Source organism: Carettochelys insculpta, chromosome 7 (genome assembly GCF_033958435.1).
Source record: "Carettochelys insculpta isolate YL-2023 chromosome 7, ASM3395843v1, whole genome shotgun sequence".
NCBI lineage: Eukaryota > Metazoa > Chordata > Testudines > Carettochelyidae > Carettochelys > Carettochelys insculpta.
This window is the reverse complement of record NC_134143.1, coordinates 25,258,047-25,281,158: the sequence shown is the minus strand read 5'-3', so window position 1 is coordinate 25,281,158 and position 23,112 is coordinate 25,258,047. Positions and strand designations below refer to the sequence as shown.

The following is a 23,112-nucleotide window of genomic DNA, read 5'->3' as shown; positions in this document are numbered from 1 at the left end:
CCGTGGTCCTTTTGAAAAGGAGCCCCGTCTGGATGAGCCGCGCGGGGGTGAGCCGCTTCAATTTCGAAGTACTGCGGCTGTCCGCATGCTAATGAGGCGCTAAATATGTATTTCAGTGCTTCATTAGTAAACTTCAAAATGGCCATTTGCCTGGCCATTTCGAAGTTTTTGGCACGTGTAGACACAGCCCACATGTTTCTTCCTTGCCCATCAGCTTTTATGCTGCAAAGCAAAGAATAAAAGGGCCACCTAATTTTTGCAGACTCTTCCCATTGGAATCATTAGGAATTCTGAGTATGGAATATTTTCAGTATTGGGCTGTACAGTTTAGCTATTACTACTATTTCCAAAATATTAGGAATATCGTACACAAGCTGTCATCTCTAGTTGCTAGTGCTACGTATGGCTTTTTCTAATGAACCACTGGCTGCTTGTCTTTAAAGTGCTCTTGCCTGTCTATGAAATAAACGGGCAGTTCTTGTTTTTACGAGAAAAAAGCTAAACTGCCAGAATTATAAAGGTGAATAGATTCATCTGTTAATTGTTTTATGGTTTAATCCTGAAGTGCAGGAAGTATTGGCAACAGCATGGAGAAAGCTGGAATCTAAAATGGAGTGGAGAGCTACTACTTTCACATCACACATAGGGAAACAAAATGTTATTTATCTGGAGAGTTAATTTATAAACCACATACCAGAGATGTGGCTCCAGTGCTGCAAAATCTATTTAAGATAGAGTAGCAATCAAGAAATTGCATTGGATTTAAACACTTGTGGTAGGGAAAAGTGAAATGGTATTGCAGAACCACGGAAGCGGTTTGGACTCCCAGTTTCTATTAGTTTCTAATTTAATTTGGGTGGCCTATTATTATTTATTTACAAATATAGGGTGCTTACAAATAAAATAATAACTGGAGTCCTGAAAAACAATAGTAAAAATAAAATCTATTAGCTGACTTTGAAAAACCTCCTCATGGAGGTTAGTAGGACAGTCTCTGCTGTCTGCTCTGGGACTGGCATCTCTTTATTTGTTTTTGTCATTTGTGTCAAGGACACTTTGAGGTTTAGGATTAATCTGCTTAATATTTTATCAAATGATATAATAAATAATACCCTTAGAGTTTGTGTTTAATGTTAAAATAAGTTTTCTTTTCACATCCACCATTTTAACAGGTGTAATTTTTTTATATTGCAGTTTCTGATATACATAGCTGATTTCCTTTTAATTATTTAGAAAGTGACTGTAACCTGGAAAAAGAATACAAAAGACTAGGGGGTTTAGAAGTATAGAGCACAATATTCCCTGAAGCAGAACGTGTGTATAAAAGAGATCCATGTCAATATGAAGAGTGGTGGCATAACTGATTTTAGAGTCGGTTAAATCTATAGAAAACTGTGTGCAATGCTCTGGTTCATGCATGTTCACCAGAACCATTTAATAACCTTGCTCATCACATTCACAGTGCCATTGTTCACACTACAAAGTAGGAAAGTGTGCTTTAGGGTTTATCTAAAAGTTTTTGTAAGCCTGAGATCCAATTATAAAAACATAGCTTTCTGCTCTCCTTACCTTATAGTGACTGGTTCTCTTGTGCATGTGGGACTCACTATTTTGAATTATACATTTATTAATAAAGAGCCATTTTTATGTACTAAAAATGTACTAATAATTTAAGTAGCTGTATGTGTATCCTAATCCTAGGCTTCTGCCTAAATATTCTGTAGTACTTCAATCTACCATTGGTATGCTGCTAGACTATTAGAAATTTCTGTGTTTAGTTGATTGTCATTTAATTATATAAAACTAAAGAATCCTACTAATGTTCATGGGCTAGGGGGCATCTATTCTTAACGATAGTGCTAGCTGATGTTTTCATTATAACTTTTATTTTATTAGACTTGTCCTGCTTTACACAACATTTTCCTTGTTTGATTTGCGACCATTTTAATGACATGTTCTCCCTTTCTCTACAGTTTTCTGGTTAGTTTTATGGTTGATGCACGTGGGGGCTCAATGAGGGGTAGTCGTCATCACGGAATGAGAATTATTATTCCACCACGCAAATGTACAGCACCCACCCGCATCACCTGCCGTTTGGTAAAGAGGCATAAGCTGGCCAGCCCACCACCAATGGTTGAAGGAGAAGGATTAGCCAGTAGACTGGTAGAAATGGGGCCAGCAGGTGCACAGTTTTTAGGGTGAGTAGTTCTATGAATCCCACTGTTAAATGCGTATTGCATCTTTCGTTTCCTTCATCTTGTGGGTCTAAGTAGTTAAATATTGAAACTACTTAACTGAACATTTAAGGTAAGCCTGTGTTTCTTGTGCTGTACACAGACTCAATTCTGACATTCATACCCAGAAAAAAAAATCTCTGAAGTGAGTGTTGCCAGTTTAAAGACTGCAGGCTGTGGAAAAGTAAATAAAGCTGTGAAGGCCAAATTCTGTTCTCGGCTACTCATGCTTAACTCCCTCTGAAGTCAGTCAGAGTCATGCATAGGAAGCCAAGGACCAAATTTAGCTCTCATTCCGTGTGACAGAGTAGAATTCTGAATACCAAGTCCCAGTGACTTTCTCAAGAAGGTTCACTACGATTATGAATGAATGTCCAAACATAGAACAGTGTTCTCTACTCAGCCTGTGTGCATATCCCCCTCCAACAGTAGAGGGATCTGCATGCCTACATCCAGTGCGAATAGACCACTGTACATGATTCCAGAGACCTCAGTATAGAGCATAATTTTGTGAAAATGCCAGTACCTGACATTTTTCAAAGCTAAAATTAGGGGAAACAATCCACTATGATGTGGTCTTTATTTTATTTTTTTTTAATTATAAATTTTGTTCATTACCATAAGTGGCACCCTGGTGAAAATGCCGGTTCTGTCGTGAATGACAGTTTGTTCTTAATTTCCCCTTCTTGTTTCTCTTCCTGCTGCATGGATGTTATTCAGTAAACTGCATCTTCCTACCAATCCTCCCCCTCTAAATGAGGGTGAGAGCATGGTTAGCCGAATCCTGCAGCTTGGGCCTCAAGGAACAAAATTTATTGGGTAGGATGCTTATAGAAAAAATACAGAATGTCTACAGTTTTTTTTCCTTTATTTTGTTTTGGTTTCATTTCCAATTTTTTGTCATTCCCATAATTCTTTTTTTCTAGTTTCTAAAGCTTTCAGGTGATTTGTCACTGAAAGAAAATCATAGTGGCTTGATTTATTATAGCTCTGCTGTTGTACCTTTCTTGTGCTTTAGGCATGTGAAATTCACTGCAAGCTTCTGCTTTCATAACTTTTTTTTGTGTTTTGTAATTTTTTTAAAACCTGAACTGTTTCAGCTGCATCAAATGCATTTTAATACACAGTGACAGCCCTTTAATTTCAACCTTGTGGTAGAGAAGGTATTTACAGGGTTTGAGTCAATGTGTTTCAGGAATAATTCTGTCCAATGTGGATGCATATGTTGTACCCATTTTAAAATATGAGCATGTTCAGAAAAGTATAATTAAATAAATGATTTCATTTAATAAGGCTGGAAAAACGATAACCTCAGGTTGAAGAAATAAAGACGAATTTTGCTGAATTTTGGGGAAGAAAGTATAAGAGTCCAAAGAGGTGCAATATTTATTCTAAAAAAATGCTAGGCAATATCCTCATTGTTTTCATTTGAACATTACTGTGAAATTTATTGTTATGTTTTTGAAATACTACTTAGTATCCAGTGTTCAATACCTGTGTAATACCTTCTCGCTGAGTATTCTTGTTAAACTTCATACACAAAATTTAATGGTTCCTAAAAAATTTACAGAGACAGTATCTGATCTATTAAGCTGCAAAGATTGTACTAAAAAAAGTTCATTAGTTCTTTTTAACTTGAGAAGCCTGTGTATATGGTATCTTAGGAAAATAAATATCTGAAGAAACAATATAATTGAATTTTTAGCATTCACCTACTGTAGGTGGTGGGATAAACCCTCTGCATTTCTATCACCAGTCAAAGGAGTACGATCAGAATAAGAGTCTTTAGGTATTTTTCAAGCTTCTAAAAACATATTAAATAATCTGCCTTTTTACTATTTTTATTAAAATTGCTGTAGTATAATTATTACTCCCTTGATATTTAATGTAAAGAGAGGGACTAAAAGCTATCTTTTTAGTATCAGCTATGTCTGCGATTTCCATAGTTAGATTTTTAATTGATTGGTTAATGTTTGTACTGCACTTGAGCATGTAGAGTGCTATGTAATGCCAAGTACTTTTTTTCCCCCTCCTCCTAATGTTACTTTTAATGGCATTATTAAAAGATGGTGAAATCCTTTACAATCTCTGTAGGAAAATAATGATACTGTCTATTTAAATGTCTCAAAGCTGCATAATCCATAGTGGTTCACCTTTTGTATAATTGAAATTAGTTTATTTTAACAAATTTTAAAGTGTTTATCCCATTTGTCAAGCATTTGGCTAAAATGTCTATCTTGTTAAGGACTGGCACATATATAGCAGTTTCTGTTGATTACAGCAACCATTTAATTACATACTTCAAGTCCTTCTCAGAGAATTTAGGTATAAAGTTTAAAAAAAAAAGCTAATACCATCAATATATTTTTCATATTATTTAACCCAAAGAAAGCCATTTTGAAGAATTTAAGGAATCTCTTGTAGTTCTGCAGCATCAACATTGCAGCTTTGGGCAAGTGCATGACAGTTAGGCTACATCTACATTTACTATACAATGTCAGCCCGGGAACTCCTCTCAAGCCACAAGGATTAAGGAAGGTCAATGGAAGGAGTGCTCCCGTCGTCCTTCTGTTGTGAAGACAAGCACAGAAGTAGATGTCTGCAAAGTCGATTTTTGGCACGCAGTTGGCGAACCAAGAATTGTACAGCAGCCATCAACCTTCAAGGAAAGTGTAGACCTAGTCTCAGAATATAACAGATCATTGTGGGCTAGTGCATGAGAATCAGAATGTAACAAACTAGAAACAACCCATCTAGTATCACTAAGCTGAGTGAACAAAGAGGACTAATCAGTTGGTGGAAAAACAAATTGGATTTTTTTTTAATTTTCAGGTTTTAGTACTTTCATGACTATGAGGTTATTTTGTCATTTTTTGTTTTAATGACTAGGTCAAAACATGTAGCCCATGTAGACACACAATTTCCATCTCAGTCAATGGCATCTATACGGCTATGGCTACGCTAGAGCGTTCTGTCAACAGAATTTACTATCAGAAGAGATCTTCGGCAAAACTTCTGCCAACAGATCATGTCCACGCACAAGTGGATTGAAATAGTAATCCACTCTGTTGACAGAGAGCAGCCAGACTGCCCATCTGCTCTCTTGACAGAATGGCCAACTGGAAGCTCAGAAAACAAGGCTGGCTGGTGAACCGTAAGTCTGGTCTGTCAACAGAGGACCTCCCTGAGTGTCTACATGGCTTTTTTGTCAACAGAAACTGTCAACAAAGGCATTCTTCCTCATCACAGAGAGGCAGAATGCTGTCGGCAAAAGTGCTGAGTTTTGTTGACAGATTGTCAACAAAATGCATTTTGTGTGTAGACAGTCCGCGGGTTTTGTTGACAAAACCTTCTCATGTAGATGTAGTTTATGTGTATACCAGGACAGCAGAATTGTGGTTCAGCCTGAATGTGTCCCTTAAAACAGTGTTCTTTAAACTATGTTCCACGGAACACTGGTGTTCCCTGAACAACTCGCAGGTGTGCTGCGAGCGTCTGACGCATTTTTGATATCATACACCGATAGTATATATTTTCTGTTATTAAAACTAGATGCAGTGTTACTTCTTCCTTGTTAGGATACCTGATTAAATTACTTCATTTTGTTTTTTGCTGTATGTATTGCTTTTGTGGTTTTTTTTTTTTTTTTTTTTTGTTCTGACAACACTCATCTCCACTAAAATCCATGGAGTTGTGTGTGTATATCTGGAGACCAGGTTGTGCAGGAAATATGTCAGAAAATAAGCAGGGAAGACCATTTTCACCTTAGTTTCTGTCCATTTTTGTCATATAAACTAATGTTTTGAAACCATCTGACAATGTATGTATCTCATGAAATGGACTCCAGTCTACAAAAGCTTATGCCCAAATAAATTGGTTAATCTTTAAGGTGCCACGAGATTTCTTGGTTTTTTCCTAAAATGGACTAATCTAGCTACTCTCTGAGTTTTGAAATCCTTGCTTATGTTCACAATGGTATGTGATCTGATTAATAAGCTACACATTAATAATAATTTATGGTCTATAGCAAAGGATTCTGCAGCTTTGGCAATTTTAAAATCATTTTTTACCATAATGATGCTTATTATTGTCAAATGATCATAGTTTTATTAAGAATTTAATGTCTACAGTAAAATCAGAATCAGTGGGGAAAATACGTGTGATTAAAAGTAATATGGATTTCTTTTTGTCTAGCCCTGTCATAGTGGAAATCCCACATTTTGGATCAATGCACGGAAAAGAAAGAGAACTGATTGTCCTTCGCAGTGAAAATGGTGAAACGTGGAAGGAACACCAGTATGACAGCAGACATGAAGACTTAAATGAACTTCTCAATGGCATGGATGAAGGTAAACATAGTTCATCAAAGATTTCACTGGGTTAAGTTCTGATGTTTGTTCGAGGTTCATGTCAACAAGCACAAAGCAGGATTAATATAAAATGTTATCTCTGCTGCTTGACTTCTGGAGAATATTGGCAATTACAAAATAAGCAATGAAATGAGCATAGGGAGGAATTATGCAGCATAGGCTTTAACTCAGTCTCTCATTCACACCCCAACACATCCACCCCAGTTCCTCCCAGTGCAGAACAACAAGCTTTTCTTTGCAGTTAGTCTGGGTTTACATGCTTCCTTGTGACTTTAAAATAGTGTGTTTACCTGAAACGTGTCATTTCAGAAGAATGTAGTGACTCTACTGAGGAATAGTCCCATTATTAGGAAGAGTCAGATTAAGACAATCAGGGCATAGTCATACCCCCAGAGGATATGTACTTGGTGCTGCCCCTGGCTGTGGCCCCTCTCCTGTGTCCATGGCCTCAGTTTTACTTGGGTTCAGGTTTACACTATGTTGAAAAGTCAATTTAAGATATGCAACTCCAGCTATGGGAATTGCGTAGCTGGAGTCTACATATCTTAGATCGATTTTTTTTTGTTTTGTTTCCTGGCTGTCCCCACAGCGCGAGATCAATGGGGGAGTTTCTCCCATTGACCTCCCTTACTCCTCATGAAAGTGAGGCATGTCAGGGTCAATGGTAAAACCTGAATGGTTCAATTTAGTACGTCCCCACTAGGCATGGTAAATCAAATGCTTGAAGATCGACCCTGAACAAATCGATCTTCCGGTAAATATAGCGGTGCTCTTGGTATGGCATTGGCAAGAGGCACCAACACAGATTATCTTGTGAGCATCACTGCACCTCTGTAGAAAGACGGGTCCCGCTGCTCCATCAAGACGCTGCTCTCTCTCAATCTGGAAATGGCCTATAGTTGTTCCTTTGGGTGAGAAAACTGGTCCCTACTCCTGATTCAGCAGAGGACTCTGAGGGTCCCTTTGCTAACCCATACTTCGTGATAGAGTGGTTACAGTGGGGACCCACTAGCCACAGAAAGAGCATGCAACTGGACATTTTGCTGTTGTTTCCAGCTGAGGAGGAGGGAGGTGGCCTCTTGTCAAGCAGCTAGCAGAGTTGACGCATTGAAATAAATGCAGCAGTTCACATCCCACAGAACAGTTGTTTCAAATGTCTGCAACCTCGAGCAGACATCAACCAACTCCCATCGGCCATGTCTACATTAGCACAAATCTTTGAAATGGCCATGCAAATGGCTGCTTCGAAGATTACTAATGAGGCACTGAAATGCATATTCAGCACCTCATTAGCATGCCGCCGGCCACGGCTCTTCAAAATTGCCATGTTTCGCTGCCGCGCGGCTCGTCCATATGGGAGTCCTTTTAGAAAGGACCCCACTGACATCGAAATCAGCTTATTCCTATCTGCTATCTGCTGATAGGAAAAAGGGGATTTCAAAGTTACCGGAGTCCTTTCGACGATGAGTGGGTTACCTGAGGTTAACCTGTGAGCTGGGCTGGTTCCTGTAGGAGGATATCATTACTCAGCTTCTCTCCCTGCTTTCCAGACTTGAGTACTTTCAAGGAACTCCGCACACCTAATCTATGGCCCAGGGATTACAGACATCAGCAAATAAATTCTGACTAGGGAAAAGTTAGTGAATATGTTAAACTGATAGGTGGATAATTTTAACAGAAAAACTATTTATTTATTTACTACTAATTATTCACCCATGGCTACATAAAAATGAAATGTCTGAAGTTCAGTGGTTCATGAGATACTGCTGCACTTTATTTTTATTTCCCCATAAATAGTTTCAAAATGTGCATTGTGTTAGGAAAAGAAGATTGTTACTTTTCTGTACTCAGATATACTGCCTTAATAATGCTCTGCATGACACCAAGTGCATCCATCAGACTTCCCAAACAATTATGTGTCCACGTGTCCAGGATTCTCTTCAGATTATTCTGAAACAGTTGCTACGGAGGTTTTACTGAGTTATTGAAGAGTAAATACAAGAATCACCTGATTTGGGTTATTGTTATCTTAAAAGCATCTAAAATAAATAAGTTAAAATTTGCCTGCATTCAGGATTTTGTGGAAGGAGCAGAGATTGGCTCCATGGTGATAGAAATGGGAAAGGTTTTCAATGCAGTTTCTTTTCTTACACTTCACTTTTAAATATGCTTATAAGACACCAAAAAACCATAAACTTTGTTGACCTTTTGGGCATTGGGAATGCTATTGTCTCCATCGATGTCTACACTTGCATTCCTCTTTTGAAAGAGGTATGCAAATGAGGCACTGATTTGCATATCTTATGCTTCATTTGCGTAATCTCTTTTCAGAAACGATTCTTTCGAAAGAAAAAAAGTAGTGTAGGTGGGGCTCTTTCAAAAATAAACCCCATCTTCGAAAGAACCCTTCTTTGTGAAACACAATAGAAAGAAGAGTTCTTTCAAAGGTGGGGTTTATTTTCAAAAGAGCCCTGTCTACACTGCATTTTTTCTTTTGAACGAATCACTTCCAAAAAGAGATAATGCAAATGAAGCATAAGATATGTAAACCAGTGTCTCGTCAGTGCATTTTTGATTTTCCTCATTTGCCTTCCTCTTTTGAAAGAGGAATGGAAGTGTAGACGTAGCCTCTAACTGTGAAAGACAGCAACTAAATTTGGCTGTTAAAGAGTAATCTCAATTTTCCCTTAGGAAGAAGCTTCTTAAATTTTAATTTTCAGGTATGTCCTGGGGCGTAGTGAGGTTTCAAAGTATACTTTTTATAATATGTATCTCTTGCTGATATCCCACTGCTACAAGTTAGCATATCTGAACATGAATGGTATCCCCTGATTTGGGGTATAGTTTTTGTCTTGAAAATTTTTGCAGAAAGTCACAGTCTGATATGGCATAGATGTAGTTAGGGAAAAGCTTAAAGCCACTCATAAATGACCAGACTGTAGAGGGCAACAGCAAATGTGATCTATATGAAAACTCTGCTTCAATAAAGGCTTTTCTTTGTTGAGAAAAAACAAAGCAAAAATTAAGGAGAAAAATATGATATTTTGGTTTGGTTTCCTGGATATTTGGATATAAGGGAGATGCACCTTTTGACTAGTTCCAGGACACTAGGTATCAGGCATAGCTAAATGAGTTCGGGCTGTGAAAGTGAACAAGGTTCAAAAATATTTCAAAATGAACAGCAGCAAAAAAGCCATGTGGTGTGGGGTGACCAGATGTCCAGTTTTAGACGGGACAGTCTAATATTTAAGACCTCCTGTAGGTGTGCTGCTTTTTAAAAAAATAAAGTGGGCAAATTGTTTCCTATTTTGTGTTTCTTGCCTCAAACCAGTACTAGTGGGCCCTACTGCTGGCTGGATCCTTGATTGCCAGCCGCCTGTCCAGCGGCAAGGTTGGGGCGGTTTGTCGTCCAGGAGTTGAAAAGAGGGATGAGTGTGCAAGGCTGGTGGTCAGGCAAAACTGCTGCATGTGGAGTGAACTGCTCCCCATGCTGGTCAGTCGGTGCAGTCCCTGCTGTATCCCAGCTCCTCCAGTCAAACCTCCCTCCGCCCCCAGCTGCTGGCTGCAGTGACTGGAGGGTGTGGGCAAGGGGTGGACAGTTACACGTCCTCTCTGCTCCCCCTCTGGCTGTCCTCTCCCTGCTCTGCCCCTTCACCCCCTCAGCCCTACTGCTCCTCCATTTCCCCCCAACCTATAGCATGTTGCATCTTGCTCCTAACACTGTGTGAAGAACCAGCCCCTTACTGGATCATTCAGCTCACCCAAAGCCTGGCTGGCAGGCTCCTGCCTTTCCCCCCTGCCTCTGGCTGGGCTGGCACTCAAAGAAAACTCAAGCCCTTTCTGTGCTCCAGCCACTACAAGGTAATACATGTATGCATGGTGCTTCAGAGAGAGAGTACAATGAATGCAGTCTTACTGCTTTGGAGTGAAGATCTTTTCACTTCAAATCCCAAGTCATAGAAAAGATGTATTTAATTTAAAAATTCAGGTACTCAGTTTTGAGATAAAAGAAGAAAATTACCAAAGACACTCCCAAAGACCCTTGATTTATTTTTGCTGTTTTGTTTGTTCTTCCTTAATTCTTCTCCATTCAGAGGTTAAATCTGGCTCTTGCTACAGGTAAGTGATCCCTCATCTCTGATAGAAAAGCTTTTCCAGCAAGTAGCACGAAAATTGTGTTTTCAATTTTTTTTAGGATTCACTAGTTAATAATTAAAATACACCTCCGAATTACAGATGTTTCTGAAACAAAGCTCTGAATCTCAACACCTCATCCCTTGGAGGATATTTAGATCCAGGTGTGAACTCACAGGCTTGATCCCATTGCTAATCACAAATAGAAAGTAAATGATAAAGAAAATTAGTATCAGTGAAGTGGTCTCTCACTTCCGCAAGGTCAGTTTGTCTTTGCAAAGAGGTTTTGCAACTATCTCATAAGATGGGCATTGTTTGGAATTATTCATTTGTTCTATTAGTCATGTGGTCTATTTATCTTTCTTTTTTTGTCTGTTAACCTAATTAGCATTGATAGAATTTTTCCATCGTTACTTCAGCATTGCTAATTCAGTAAATAGAAATGAGCTAAATTATTTATTAGAAATAGCACCATCTACTGGAGAGCATAGCTACCAGGATCAATGTAATTTAGAACCAGTAAATATATTTGGAGGTATTAAGCATATCCTTAAATAATAATCAGTACATTGGTTTTGGCTTCATGTATGGTCAAAGAAACTTTATGGAAATGGGTCAGATTTCATCTCTGTGCCAAAAGTGTTACTTTCTTTTAATTTCTCTGCAAAAGTTTGTTGTATCACCTTATTTTTCAGAAGTGCTCTTTCTTACTTATGCAATTTGTACCCAGATTTGTTGCACTTACAAAGTTGGTATACATTATTTTGTGTCTGTAAGCAAATTGTGGGCACTAGTCACTTTGTGGGGGTCACAACCTGTAAATGATTGCATTTAGGAGGGGTGGTCAGTGTTTGCTCGTCTTTGACCTACCTATATTGCCAGCATAACCTACACGTATGGTAGTACTCGATATTGGACAAACAGAGATACAAAACTTGAAAGCTGTTCTCTCTATGGATGGGTATTTGTTTTTCCATTCACTATACAATCTCCATTAAGGTATGACATTGGGCAATGGTAGGGAATTCAGGAACTGGAAAAGGTAAAAAGACCTTGAAGCTGGGGAACAATACCCAATAGGGTTTCTTTTCTCTGGTCCTAATTTTAGTTAAAGGAAGCTCAATTTTTATGATAGTTAAACCAAGGACGAATTTAGTCCACAATATCTAATGCTGTTAGTCACATGTGCAAAACCAGGGCTGTGTCTACACTAGCCCCCACCTTTCGGAGGGGGCATGTTAAAGAGGGATTTTGGAAGATGCTAACGAGGCACTGACATAAATATGCCTCAAAAGTATCTCTTTTTAAATGCATACCGCTTGTGCAGCTGAGGGCCTTTCAGAGGGCCTTTCTATTTGAAGGGGCCTTCGAAATCAGGCGGTCCTTTCGACAGGCCCCCAGCTACATGGGCAGCATGCATTTTAAAAGCAGCACTTTTGAATTGCACATGGCCACCATTATGCTAATGATGTGCTGCATATTCATGTCAGCACCTCTTTAGCATCTTCTGAAATCCCTCATTAGCATGCTCCCTCTGAAAGGAGGGGGCTAGTGTAGACACAGTCCAGGTATGAGCTACCTCTCTAACTCTGGACCAGGCAATCTGAGCTCCTGTTCTATGCTAGGAATGGTGATTTGGGCCTCAGGGTATATTATACTTAACGGAAGATCCACTGGTTCAGGGTTGATGTTCTGGGGTTCAATTTAGTATGGCTAGTGAGGAGTGAGGGAGGGTCAGTGAAAGAGTTTCTCCCATCAACCTGCTGTGAGGACAGCCAGAAAAATGGATCAATGATATGTCAGTGCCAGCCACGCAATTGTCATAGTTGGAATTGTGTGTCTTAAATTGATTTTTAAGCCTAGTGCAGACCTGGCCTCAGTGGTAGCCCTGATTCTGGGAGGGATTTTCCTGGGAGGTTTTGCATCCCCTTTTCCTTTTCTAGCTTTATGTCTTGTTTCTCTTTTCCATCTCCTCCTTGTGAGCTTGGCTATTACCTTCACTCTCTCACCTCTTCCCCTATAGTTTCCTTTTTCTTCTCTCTTCATTTTCTCCCTTCTTCCTTTTCTCACTTTCAGAACTTTCTTCCTCACTCAGGTGTGTGTGTGTGTTTTTAACTAAAACGTGTAATGCTCCTGGTTGCCCGTAAGCGCAAAGAAATCAGTCTCTTGCTTGTGACGTTGCATTCAAAATTTGCTCTGCAGGCTGGGCCTATCGTCTTTACTTGCACAGGGAGGAAACACCCCAATCCCATCAGCTGCAGGAGTGAGATCAACCATTTGACTGATCCTTCCCTCAAATATCTTGGGGCTGAGAAGCCTTGTGCTGTTAGTACCCCAAGTTCAAATACTGTAGGAATGCTACTTGTCCTTCCTCAGTTCTAATGTGTCCAGCAATTCCCCCGCTCCCTCTCTCACCAGGCATACTGGAATGCTTTGCCTAGAGAGGTGGTGGAATCTCCATCCCTAGAGATTTCTAAGTCCAGATATCTTAGTTGGGATTGATCCTGCTTGAAGCAGGGGGCTGGACTTGATGACCTCCTGAGGTCCCTTCCATCCCTATGATTCTATATAACAAACACTAATCACAGGGAAAGCAGTCAAGTAGCACTTTAAAGACTAGCAAAATAGTTTATTTGGTGAGCTTTCGTGGGACAGACCCACTTCCCCACGAAAGCTCACCTAATAAACTATTTTGCTAATCTTTAAAGTGCTACTTGACTGCTTTTTGTTTTGATAGTGTATAGACTAGCACGGCTTCGTCTCTGTTACTAATCACAGGGAAGTGTTTGTTACTAGATAAAGCACTCCGATGGGACATGTGAAATGCTGCAATGTCAAAATGGGAGTAGAGCAATAAGCAACTACTCTGGAAAAAATATGGCTTTATGCTCATTAGCATAACATAATCCTGACTGTCACATGGAGACAGAGGTTGACCTAGCTTTCAGTGCGGATGACCTATCCTAGAACATTTCTGTGTAGAAAAACAGACGTTGCAAAGGCAAAGCAGTTTGCCAGAGGGGAAGTGATGGGAACGGGTCACCTGTGTTTGGACCAGGCTTTTGATTCATATGGCAAATAGAGAACACTTCAAGTGGATATGTCAAAATGTATCTCTGAGTTAACATTATTTGTTCCTGTCTGGTTTTACCGTAGCAAGGCAGACAGATAATTGCAGTAGATGTGTGCTGTATATTTAGAACATTTGCACGTAAGAAGGGGCACAGATTCACTCACTCCTATATCTTAAGGAAGATTGCCAGCAATAAGAGGTAGTACTTAGTCTCATGCTTAATGCAAAAGTGTGGGACTCAAAGTCTGTCACTGACTTGGTGTGTGACTAAAGGAAAATAACTTAACCACATGGTGTCCAACCAGTTTGAAGAAGTAGCCACAACAGTGAACTAGCCACCTTATTCTGAAAATATAATTATTGTTCAAGTCAACTAGCCACACTCAACCAGTCAAGTAGCCACTTGTGTCTAGTGGCTAGCAGTCGCATACCAAGAACTTAACCTCGCATCCTTTCTGTAAAATGGGGATAATACTCTGCTTGTTAGTAAAGTGTTTGAGACGAAAAGTATTACATAAGTGAAAAGGAAATTAGTTAAATTAAGTTAAAAACAGTATTTCTTGACATATAGCACTGTTATGCTGGTGATCATAGCACACAAAATTCATCACCAAGGTGAATATAGGAAATGTGACCTCTTTGAGGATTAAATGAGCTTTTGCGGGTAAGACCCACTTCATCAGATTTTGGAGCAAAATGATTCGTGAATCCTCACTCCCTTGTATCCTTTCCCCCTCCTTGCTATATATATTCCCTGTATTCTCATTTTTGCTCCAAAAATTTTATGAAGTGGGTCTTACCCATGAAAGCTCATGCCCTAATAAATAAAATTGTTATTCTTCAAGGTGCTATAGAACTGCTTGATTAATTTTTCCACGTCAGCATAATTACATTCTTCTTCTGTCTTGGTCCAGAATTTGGCACTGAGGCGGTGTCTACATTACAAAAACAACTTCAAAGTTGCTTACTTCAAAGTTAAACTTAGAAGCTTACTTACTTCAGCGTCTACAGACCCCTACTTCAAAGTTAAACTTAGAAGTGGGGCACCAATCCATTCCTGGGTATGGAGTAGGACTTTGAAGTTAGCCTCCCTTACTTCAAAGTTAATTTTGAAGTAAGGTGAAGTGTGTGTAGATGCTCTGCAGGCTACTTCAAAGTAGCCCCTTACTTTGAAGTTAACTTCGAAGTTGTTTTGTAGTTTAGACGCAGTCTGAGTTTAATTTCTTAATATGAGAGGTTTTCTGATTAACAGTGAGGACAAGCTGCCAGATGTGAACCTGAGGGCCTGGATTGTCTCCACACCCTCTTCTAGTTCAGACAGTGCAGACAGAAAGCCTGTTTCATTAGGGGGCTGTAGCTGTCATATCTGAGTCAACATTTATGGAAGCTGGCAGAGTGGCAACAAAAGATATCTATGCCTGTTAGCCTTGCGTGCTCTAGAGCAATGTAAAGCTTAGTTTATCCAGAAAATAGCATAAATCTTTAAAAAGGAAAAGCATCGATTTTAGCATTTGATTTTAATTTATTCTTGGAATTATAATCACTCTTAGAGGTGCAAAAAAGGAACATGTCTCCTTATAAATTACCCTATACAGGCTCCTACCAGTGGTGTAAAGCTCTTACTGCACCCTATACCAGTTCAGGGCTGAATAATTTCTGTCCTGCCACTCAGCCCAAAGTAATTTTGTGGTGAAAATTCTACATTTGGGGAAAAACCAGAAATACCATGTATAACTTGTTTTTCTTTAGAAATTTGATTTTTGATTGGAGGGCAGAGGGATGGTAACTTGGTAGAAGATTCATGATAAATACAGTTAATCATGACAGATAGTATAGTCCAAACTCATTTTGCAATGAGGCTCCAGCAATACAGAGTAGCCTTAAAACTGACAAAGGTGTAAGAGCATATTGGAAGCCTGGCCAGAGAGTTCCCAGACACACTCATTCTGTGGCATATATGTGTACTGCTGACAATGTAATTAAAATTGCTCTTATGTCTAAGTTCATAAATGTATTATTCATTTGTAAGATTGCCTTCTCCTCCTCTTTTCCCACCTTCCCCAAAATTAGGTTAAACAGTGTGAGTGTTGGACTTAGATTAAGTTGGGATTAGCTTTAATTTGCCAGTCTCTCCATTGCACTGCGAAGTTTCTACGTAACCTGATGAAGTTTCTCCTCTTCTCACTAGTTGCACGAGGTCTATGACAGATGCTAGAATCCACTCAGAACGTCTTGGCTGCTTTAACAAGTGTGAGACTATTTGAGGTGGTTATTGTCTCATGTTCCATAAGTGATCACACTCCAGATATGTTGGGTCAGGAATTGGAAGTTAGACAATTGGAAATTGGACCAGGTTGTGATCTGATCGTGACTTTTTGTATTTTGAGGTTGGGGTACACCTATGGTTCCAGGGTAATACATGTGTTTTGATGGCCTGTCCTGAAAGACTCTGATTATGCCCTTACCTCAGCAACAAGTGAAAAAAGAGTTTGATGATCTCATCTCGGTCCCCCGTGCATATTTGTTCATGTGGCTACATACATTGGCCATCTCTTTGAAAGAGAAGCTGAAAATTGGAGAGCCAAATCAGCCAATGTGCGACAAGTTAATAGCACTGGTGGAACTGTGTGAAGACGTTTAATGAGGTTGAACCTTTCTCATCCAGCACCCTTGAACCTGATAGATGCCAGAAGAGAGAATTTGACAGACCACAGGAGGTCAATATTGTCTAGCACATTTCCAACACTTCCACTGTTTATTGGGCTCTTACAAGCCATTTGGAGTAAATTAGAGCTAAATAACAGCACAGGACACTGAGAGCCAGAACTGGCGGCTGTAAACAAACTTTATGGGACCATGGGAAACTTGGCCACAGCCATGATGAGTGGTCGTCCTGCTAATTAAAATCATGCTGGATTGCGGTTGTTACCAGATGAGAGAGTTCCGGATTAGAAAGGTTCAACTTGTATCATTGAATGTATCCACTGCTATTAAGTCCCACATTATCAAGAACATCAAATTTACACAAAGGCTAAGAGTAAAACAATCAAAACTTGTCAATGTCTCTTTTTTAAAAAGCCTTCTTGAACATTTGAGTCTGGTGTGGAATTCCGCTTTTCCACAATACAGAATAAAGCTGTGCACTCAGAAATAGATATGTTGGTGTTTCCAGCTAGATTAAATATGAATATTGTAACGTATTTCCCCCACAGAGCTGGATAGCACTGAGGAACTAGAGAAGAAGCGCATCTGCAGAATCATCACCAAGGATTTTCCTCAGTACTTCGCAGTGGTTTCACGAATTAAGCAGGAAAGTAACCAGATTGGTCCTGAGGGAGGTGTTTTGAGCAGTACAACTGTGCCTCTTGTCCAAGCATCCTTCCCAGAGGGTGCTCTAACCAAAAGAATTCGAGTGGGCCTCCAGGTAATAAACCATATCTGCAACAGTCATTTTAATATGCAACGTCTAGAGCTGCAGTTCTTAATCTGTGGAGTGCAACTCAAATGTGTGTCACAAGTTTATGTTTAATAGGTGACTGAGAGCTGGAAAGCCTGTGGTCACAAGGACTCAGCTTGAGCTTACACACAAGGCTCCTGAACTCCTGCGGAGGCTGCTACCCATTCTGCTTCTATTTCTTTATCTATTCTGGTAGCTGCTCAGCCACCCACTGTGGCAAAGGAAGTTGCTCCCATGTGCTTTTTATCTGTCTTCTTAAAACCAGCCAGGCAGCCCCACAGCAGTAGCACCAGCACCCATCCTCCCTACCTCTCTACGTATTAATACAGCTCACGTACTTGTATACAATTAGGAACAAATACTCTAGGTCATGTTTGCAGGATAGGGGACTTTTTTTATAAAAACAACTATTCAGAAAAGATTTGGGGGTGTTGGTGAATAATCACTGAAAATACGAGCTTCCAGTGTAGTGCTGTGCTCAGTAGGGCTATTGTGATTCTTGGACTCATAAACAAATCTCAGCTAGAAATAGACAGGTTATTTTAGCTTTGTGTTTGGCATGAATGCAACTGCTGCTGAAATATTGTGTCTAGTTTTGGTGTCAGTGGTTTAAGAAGGATGTTGATGGTGAGCCTTTGGAGAAGAACCATGAGAATGATTAAGGGATTCGGAAACATGTCCCATCGTGGTAGACTCAGGTAGTTCAGTCTGTTTAGCTGAATAAAGAGAAGGTTAAGGGATGACTTGATCATAGTCTATAAGCATCTGCCAGGGCAGCAAGTATTTGATCACCACTGACTTTTGAATCTAATAGAGAAAGATGTAATGTGATTCACTGGCTGGAAGACACAAACGGGAAATAAGGCGTACATTTTTAGAAGTGAGTGTAATTAGCTATTGGAACAATTTATCAAGAATTGTATTGGATTTTCCATCAGTGATCATTTTAAAAGCGAGGGTGGTTGTTTCTCTGAGCTGCTTTAGGGACTACTTCGGGTGAGTTCTTTGGTCTTAGTCAGGAGGTCAGACTAGGAGATGACAGTGGTCCCTTGTGGGCTTGCAGTTCATTAATCTAAATCTTAAATCTAGCTCTCCACCCCAGCCAGGAGCTCCGTCTGTACATGTGAGTTGTAAGGAAACTATAATGGGCCCAGAGTGAGTTCCTATGCCTAAGATCACCATATGGCTAGTGTGCCTTCCACCCCTCATGCCTGTATAGCAAAGGGATATGTGTGGGGGTGGGAGTGGTTGAAGTATTTAACACTAGAGCTTCTCTGGGCTGCAGAGCATCTCTCATGCATCTGCTCAGAGTCTGCTGTAGAACAGCAACCCTCTACTTTTCTAGATTGAGCTGGGGCAATTCCCTTCACCCTGAAACACAGTGGTAATTGGTGACAAAGGACGTGGTCCCGGGAGGGAGGGGGAACCGACCATGTGACTGCCCTCCCTATGTGACACGTCCCTGTGCCATGCCTAGCCCAGAGTAGGGCCATGACAATGCTCCAGGCCCCACCTCTTCCCGCCCCTGCTCCCACTGAACCTCACTCCATCCTCCAAGCATCCTCCCCCGAGCGTCACAGCCTAGTGACCTAGCAGGGGCCTGGCGCCAGTAGAAGGGGTCACATATCCCCCACCATTAGCAGTGGGGGGAAGCGGAGCAACACGACCCTAGCGCTCTCCACTGCCCCGGCTCCCAGACACATTGCTCCGCTTCCCATCAATGAGTGCAAGGGGGCCAGTCCCACTCCTTCCCCAAGTGATGTAGGCAGGAGCCAGGGAGCTGAGCTACATTTCTCCAGTTCCCTCCTGCCAGTGAGTGCGAGGGGGGCCTGACACCTGCTGCAGGTGCTAGGCTACCCTCTGCTCCCTGGGCCACCCAGATGCTCTGGCCCTTGCCCCTCCCACACCTGACATTTGGGGGTCACATGCCTCCTCGACCCACCTGCCCTCATATATTGCTCTTGGTCCTAGATTCCAGGGATGCACAGATGTTTAAAGGTTCTTTCAAAGGTACAGCATGGAGTCTATAAAAAAACTTCTTTCATGCTGATATCTGAGTATCATTTGTTGGTGGGGTGTTGAAATTTTTCACAGCAAAATTATTTGTCCTGTGGAGTTGGTGGGTTCATAAATATAAGCTTAGTTTTAGATTGTTTTGCTCAGAACCTGTGCTGTAGGAAACATTTTTATTATGGTCTTGACAGACTACCATGTAGTGCCATTGGTTAATGGAACAGGTGACAAATCTAATTACACAATTTGGTTCAGATTGAAAACTTATCCAGACTTCTTTGTTCTAGAAATTAGATTTGAAATTGAATAAAAACAGATTTCTCATGAGAGTTCTGCTACTTTTTTGTTGGAATTTTGGTGCAGAAGTAGTCCAGAACTGGTGTTGCTTTCCTCACAGCCTTTTTGGTGCATTAATGATCTTTGTGTAGATAGATTCCCCAGAAGAGTAACATTTATGGCAGCCCAGGAAGAATGTGACAACCAGAAAATAAAAAGAATGGAGTTCTAATTTTAAAAAGATTCTGCTGGTCTAAAACAGATGTTTATCGCATGATATGAAATTCTTTCTTCTGGTTGACAGGCTCAACCAGTTCCAGATGAAATTGTCAAAAAAATCCTCGGAAACAAAGCAACTTTCAGTCCCATTGTCACTGTGGAACCAAGAAGAAGAAAATTTCATAAACCTATAACAATGACAATTCCCGTGCCACCCCCTTCAGGAGAAGGTGTTACTAATGGATATAAAGGTGACACCACACCTAGCCTTCGACTTTTATGTAGCATTACAGGTGAGTCAGGAATCTATTCTTTACAGCGGTTACTTTAACAATAATCAATCTGTATTCATTTGTTATGTATTTCAAATGTAGCTTCCCAGTGAGGAAACCCATTGATAGTTCCAAGAAATGGAACCTGTAGGATTAGATGCTCAAGGGCCTGATGTAGAGCCGATGGAAGTCATTGGAAAGACAGCCACTGATTCTTTTGGCCTTGACTTTGGCCCTGTGTCATTATCCATGTTAGACGACACTTCACAGAAACAAACATTTTACAACATTTTGTTACATGCTTGTTAAGAAGAGTCTTTCAATTGACAACTGTGTACGTAACAATCCATTACGGATGCTCTCCTCATTCTAGTGATTGCAGTGGGGGTCTAGACACTAATTTCAGTTGGGCCAGGATGCATTACTGCATTAGAATGATTTTCTGATATGGATGTATTATGTTCCTATTCAGATGTCTGAGAGCACTAGTAACTAGACTCTCTTCTGTTAATGTATGATACACAAGGTGGGAATTTTCTTTTGCAATCCATGTTTAAAAAGTTTAAAGATTCAAGGTACATGTTTAATTTTTAAAATGAAAGGGTGTATGATTTCTATGTGATTTATTTTCATAGGAGGGACTTCCCCTGCTCAATGGGAAGATATCACAGGAACCACTCCACTGACATTTGTAAATGACTGTGTTTCTTTCACAACCAACGTTTCAGCCAGGTATAGTAATGCATAACACCAAACAGACCAAATAATTTGTTTTTTTTTAAATAGGAAAAATAGGTGTTTTCCCCCTCAGCTTTCCATGATTCTTAAGGCTTTTAAATAAAAAGTAGGCTAGATTCTTAGCTGGTGAAAATTGGACTAGCTTTGTTTACTGTATTTCTTTATACCAGCTGATGATTTGGTCCACTGACTTGCTGTACTATTTTTAATAGCAAAAATAGCTTAGTGGGGTAGTTCATGTGTTTAACAAACTGTTGGAGCTGTGTACATAGTCTTTACAAAAACAAAAAAGCTCTTTTGATGGGACATTAACGTTGTACAGCTCAGCATTGCATATGTAGGAAATGCCGTGATTCAAACTGTACATGAAATCTTAACTCTGCTCTTTTGTATGCATTGTGAAACAGTCTTTAATGACAGTTCCCCATATTGTTCCTCTAACTTTATAATACAAAGCCATATGGGCTTTTAGTCTAACATTTACAAAGTACATAGCTGCGCTCGCAACCACTCCTTCATATTTTTAGTACATTTCTCATTATGTTGCTACATCTAGCTACACACAGAAATCAATTCTGGAACACTGTGACCAACAGGTGAATGGTTTTGCAAGTTATAAGCTACTAAACTCTGAAGAACTGGAAACTGTTATGCATATACCATGTAGCAATCACTCAGCTTATAATAAATAATGTTTCTGCACAGCCTTTTTTCTCTGAAATAGTATAAACCGTATTCTGGTAAATTTCCCACACAAATGATCTGAAAAAGGAAAGAAAAACCTCTCTCCCTCTGTGCCAGTTTCCAGCATTAACATGCGAAGTTCTCGAATCACTGAGCTGCTCTGAACTTTTGAATGGACAGCAAACACAAACCAAATGAGCAGCAAACAGAGGAGAAGCCAACAGTAGGAGTTTGCCTGGGAGTTCACCTCAGGGGAGCCCCACAGAGTCCCCATAGAGTTTCTGGGGTTTTTTTCCCCATCTCTTTTCCACTTTAGGGCACAGTAAATACTGTATCTGGGGAGTTTCTCAGGAGAAAGACCATTATGAAGAGTGAGAGACCAGCTGCTGTGACCTGCATGGGATGTTCCATGTTTATCTTCCTCCCAGAGGATTGAAGAAACTTTATGTGTACAAAGTGCAAGCTGGTTTCTATATTGGAAGAGAAGGTAAAAGGACCCGAGAACCAAGTATCAACTCTGTGTTCCATCAAAGAAAATGAGGTAGATGAGGCTTTCTTTACACATCTTACAAGACCTATTAGTTCATAGGCCCTGGTTGAAGCATTTTGACATCTGCTGGGAGACCAATACAGTGGTACACAGACAATCCAGTAAATTTTTGGGGAATGTTGGAGACAACTTTTTGGTGCAAATGCTGAAGGAACCAACCAGGAGCCATGCTCAGCTTGACATGCTGCTCATAAACAGGGAGGAATTGGTATGGGAAGTAGACGTGTCTAGCAACCTGGACAGCAGTGGTGAGAAGATAGTTGAGTTCAGGATCCTGAACAAAGGAAGAAAGCAGAGCATCAAAATACAGACTCTGAACTTCAGAAAAAGCTGACTGACTCCCCTCAGGGAACTGATGGGGAGGGTCCCCTGGAATTCTAACACAGGGGGAAAAGGAGTACAGGAGAGTTGGCCGGATTTTAAAGAAATCTTTAAATAACATGTTAAGAACTATTTAGAATTATGTAAAAAAGCTGGACATACACAAATCCATGGAGCCACATCAAATGCATCCATGGATGCTGAGGGAGTTAGCTGATGTGATTGCAGAACCATTGTCCATTATCTTTGAAAAATTGTGACCATCTGGGGAGGTCCTGGATGACTAGAAAAAGGCAAATGTAGTACCCATCTTTAAAAAAGGGAAGAAGGAGAATCTGAGGAACAAAGACCAGTCACCCTCACCTCAGTCCTTCAAAAAATCATGTAGGGGTGCCTCAGGTAATCCATTTTGAAGCATTTACATTAGAGGAAAGTGATCAGGAATATTCAACATGGATTCACCAAGAGCACATGATGCCTGACCAATCTGATTGCCTACTATGCTGACGTAACTGGCTCTATGGATATGGGAAAGGCAGTGGATGTGAGATGTCAAAAGCTTTGCTGAACTCAAGGTATGGTCTCCTGCAGTATCCTTGACAGCAAGTTAAAAGAAGTGCATCTTGGATACATGGATTGTAAGATGGATAGAAAGCTGGTTAGATCATCGGGCTCAGTGGGTAGTGATCAACAGCTCTCTGTCTGGTGGCTGGTATCAAGTGGAGTGTCCCAAGGGTTGGTTCCTGAGTCAGTTTTGTTCAACATCTTTAT

At 40.3% G+C, this 23,112-nt stretch overlaps 1 protein-coding gene across 5 annotated transcripts in view; it reads left to right on the top strand.

Moving 5' to 3' along the window:
• The window catches only part of ANK3 (ankyrin 3), a 508,469-nt gene that overhangs the window by 420,788 nt on the left and 64,569 nt on the right, over positions 1–23,112 (top strand). For all 5 annotated transcript variants that reach the window (XM_075000148.1, XM_075000144.1, XM_075000145.1 and 2 more), the window contains 5 exons: positions 1,974–2,198; positions 6,429–6,583; positions 17,024–17,235; positions 19,862–20,069; positions 20,684–20,780. In XM_075000148.1, the coding sequence (XP_074856249.1) occupies positions 1,974–2,198; positions 6,429–6,583; positions 17,024–17,235; positions 19,862–20,069; positions 20,684–20,780 (897 nt within the window). The remainder of the gene's footprint in view (positions 1–1,973; positions 2,199–6,428; positions 6,584–17,023; positions 17,236–19,861; positions 20,070–20,683; positions 20,781–23,112) is intronic.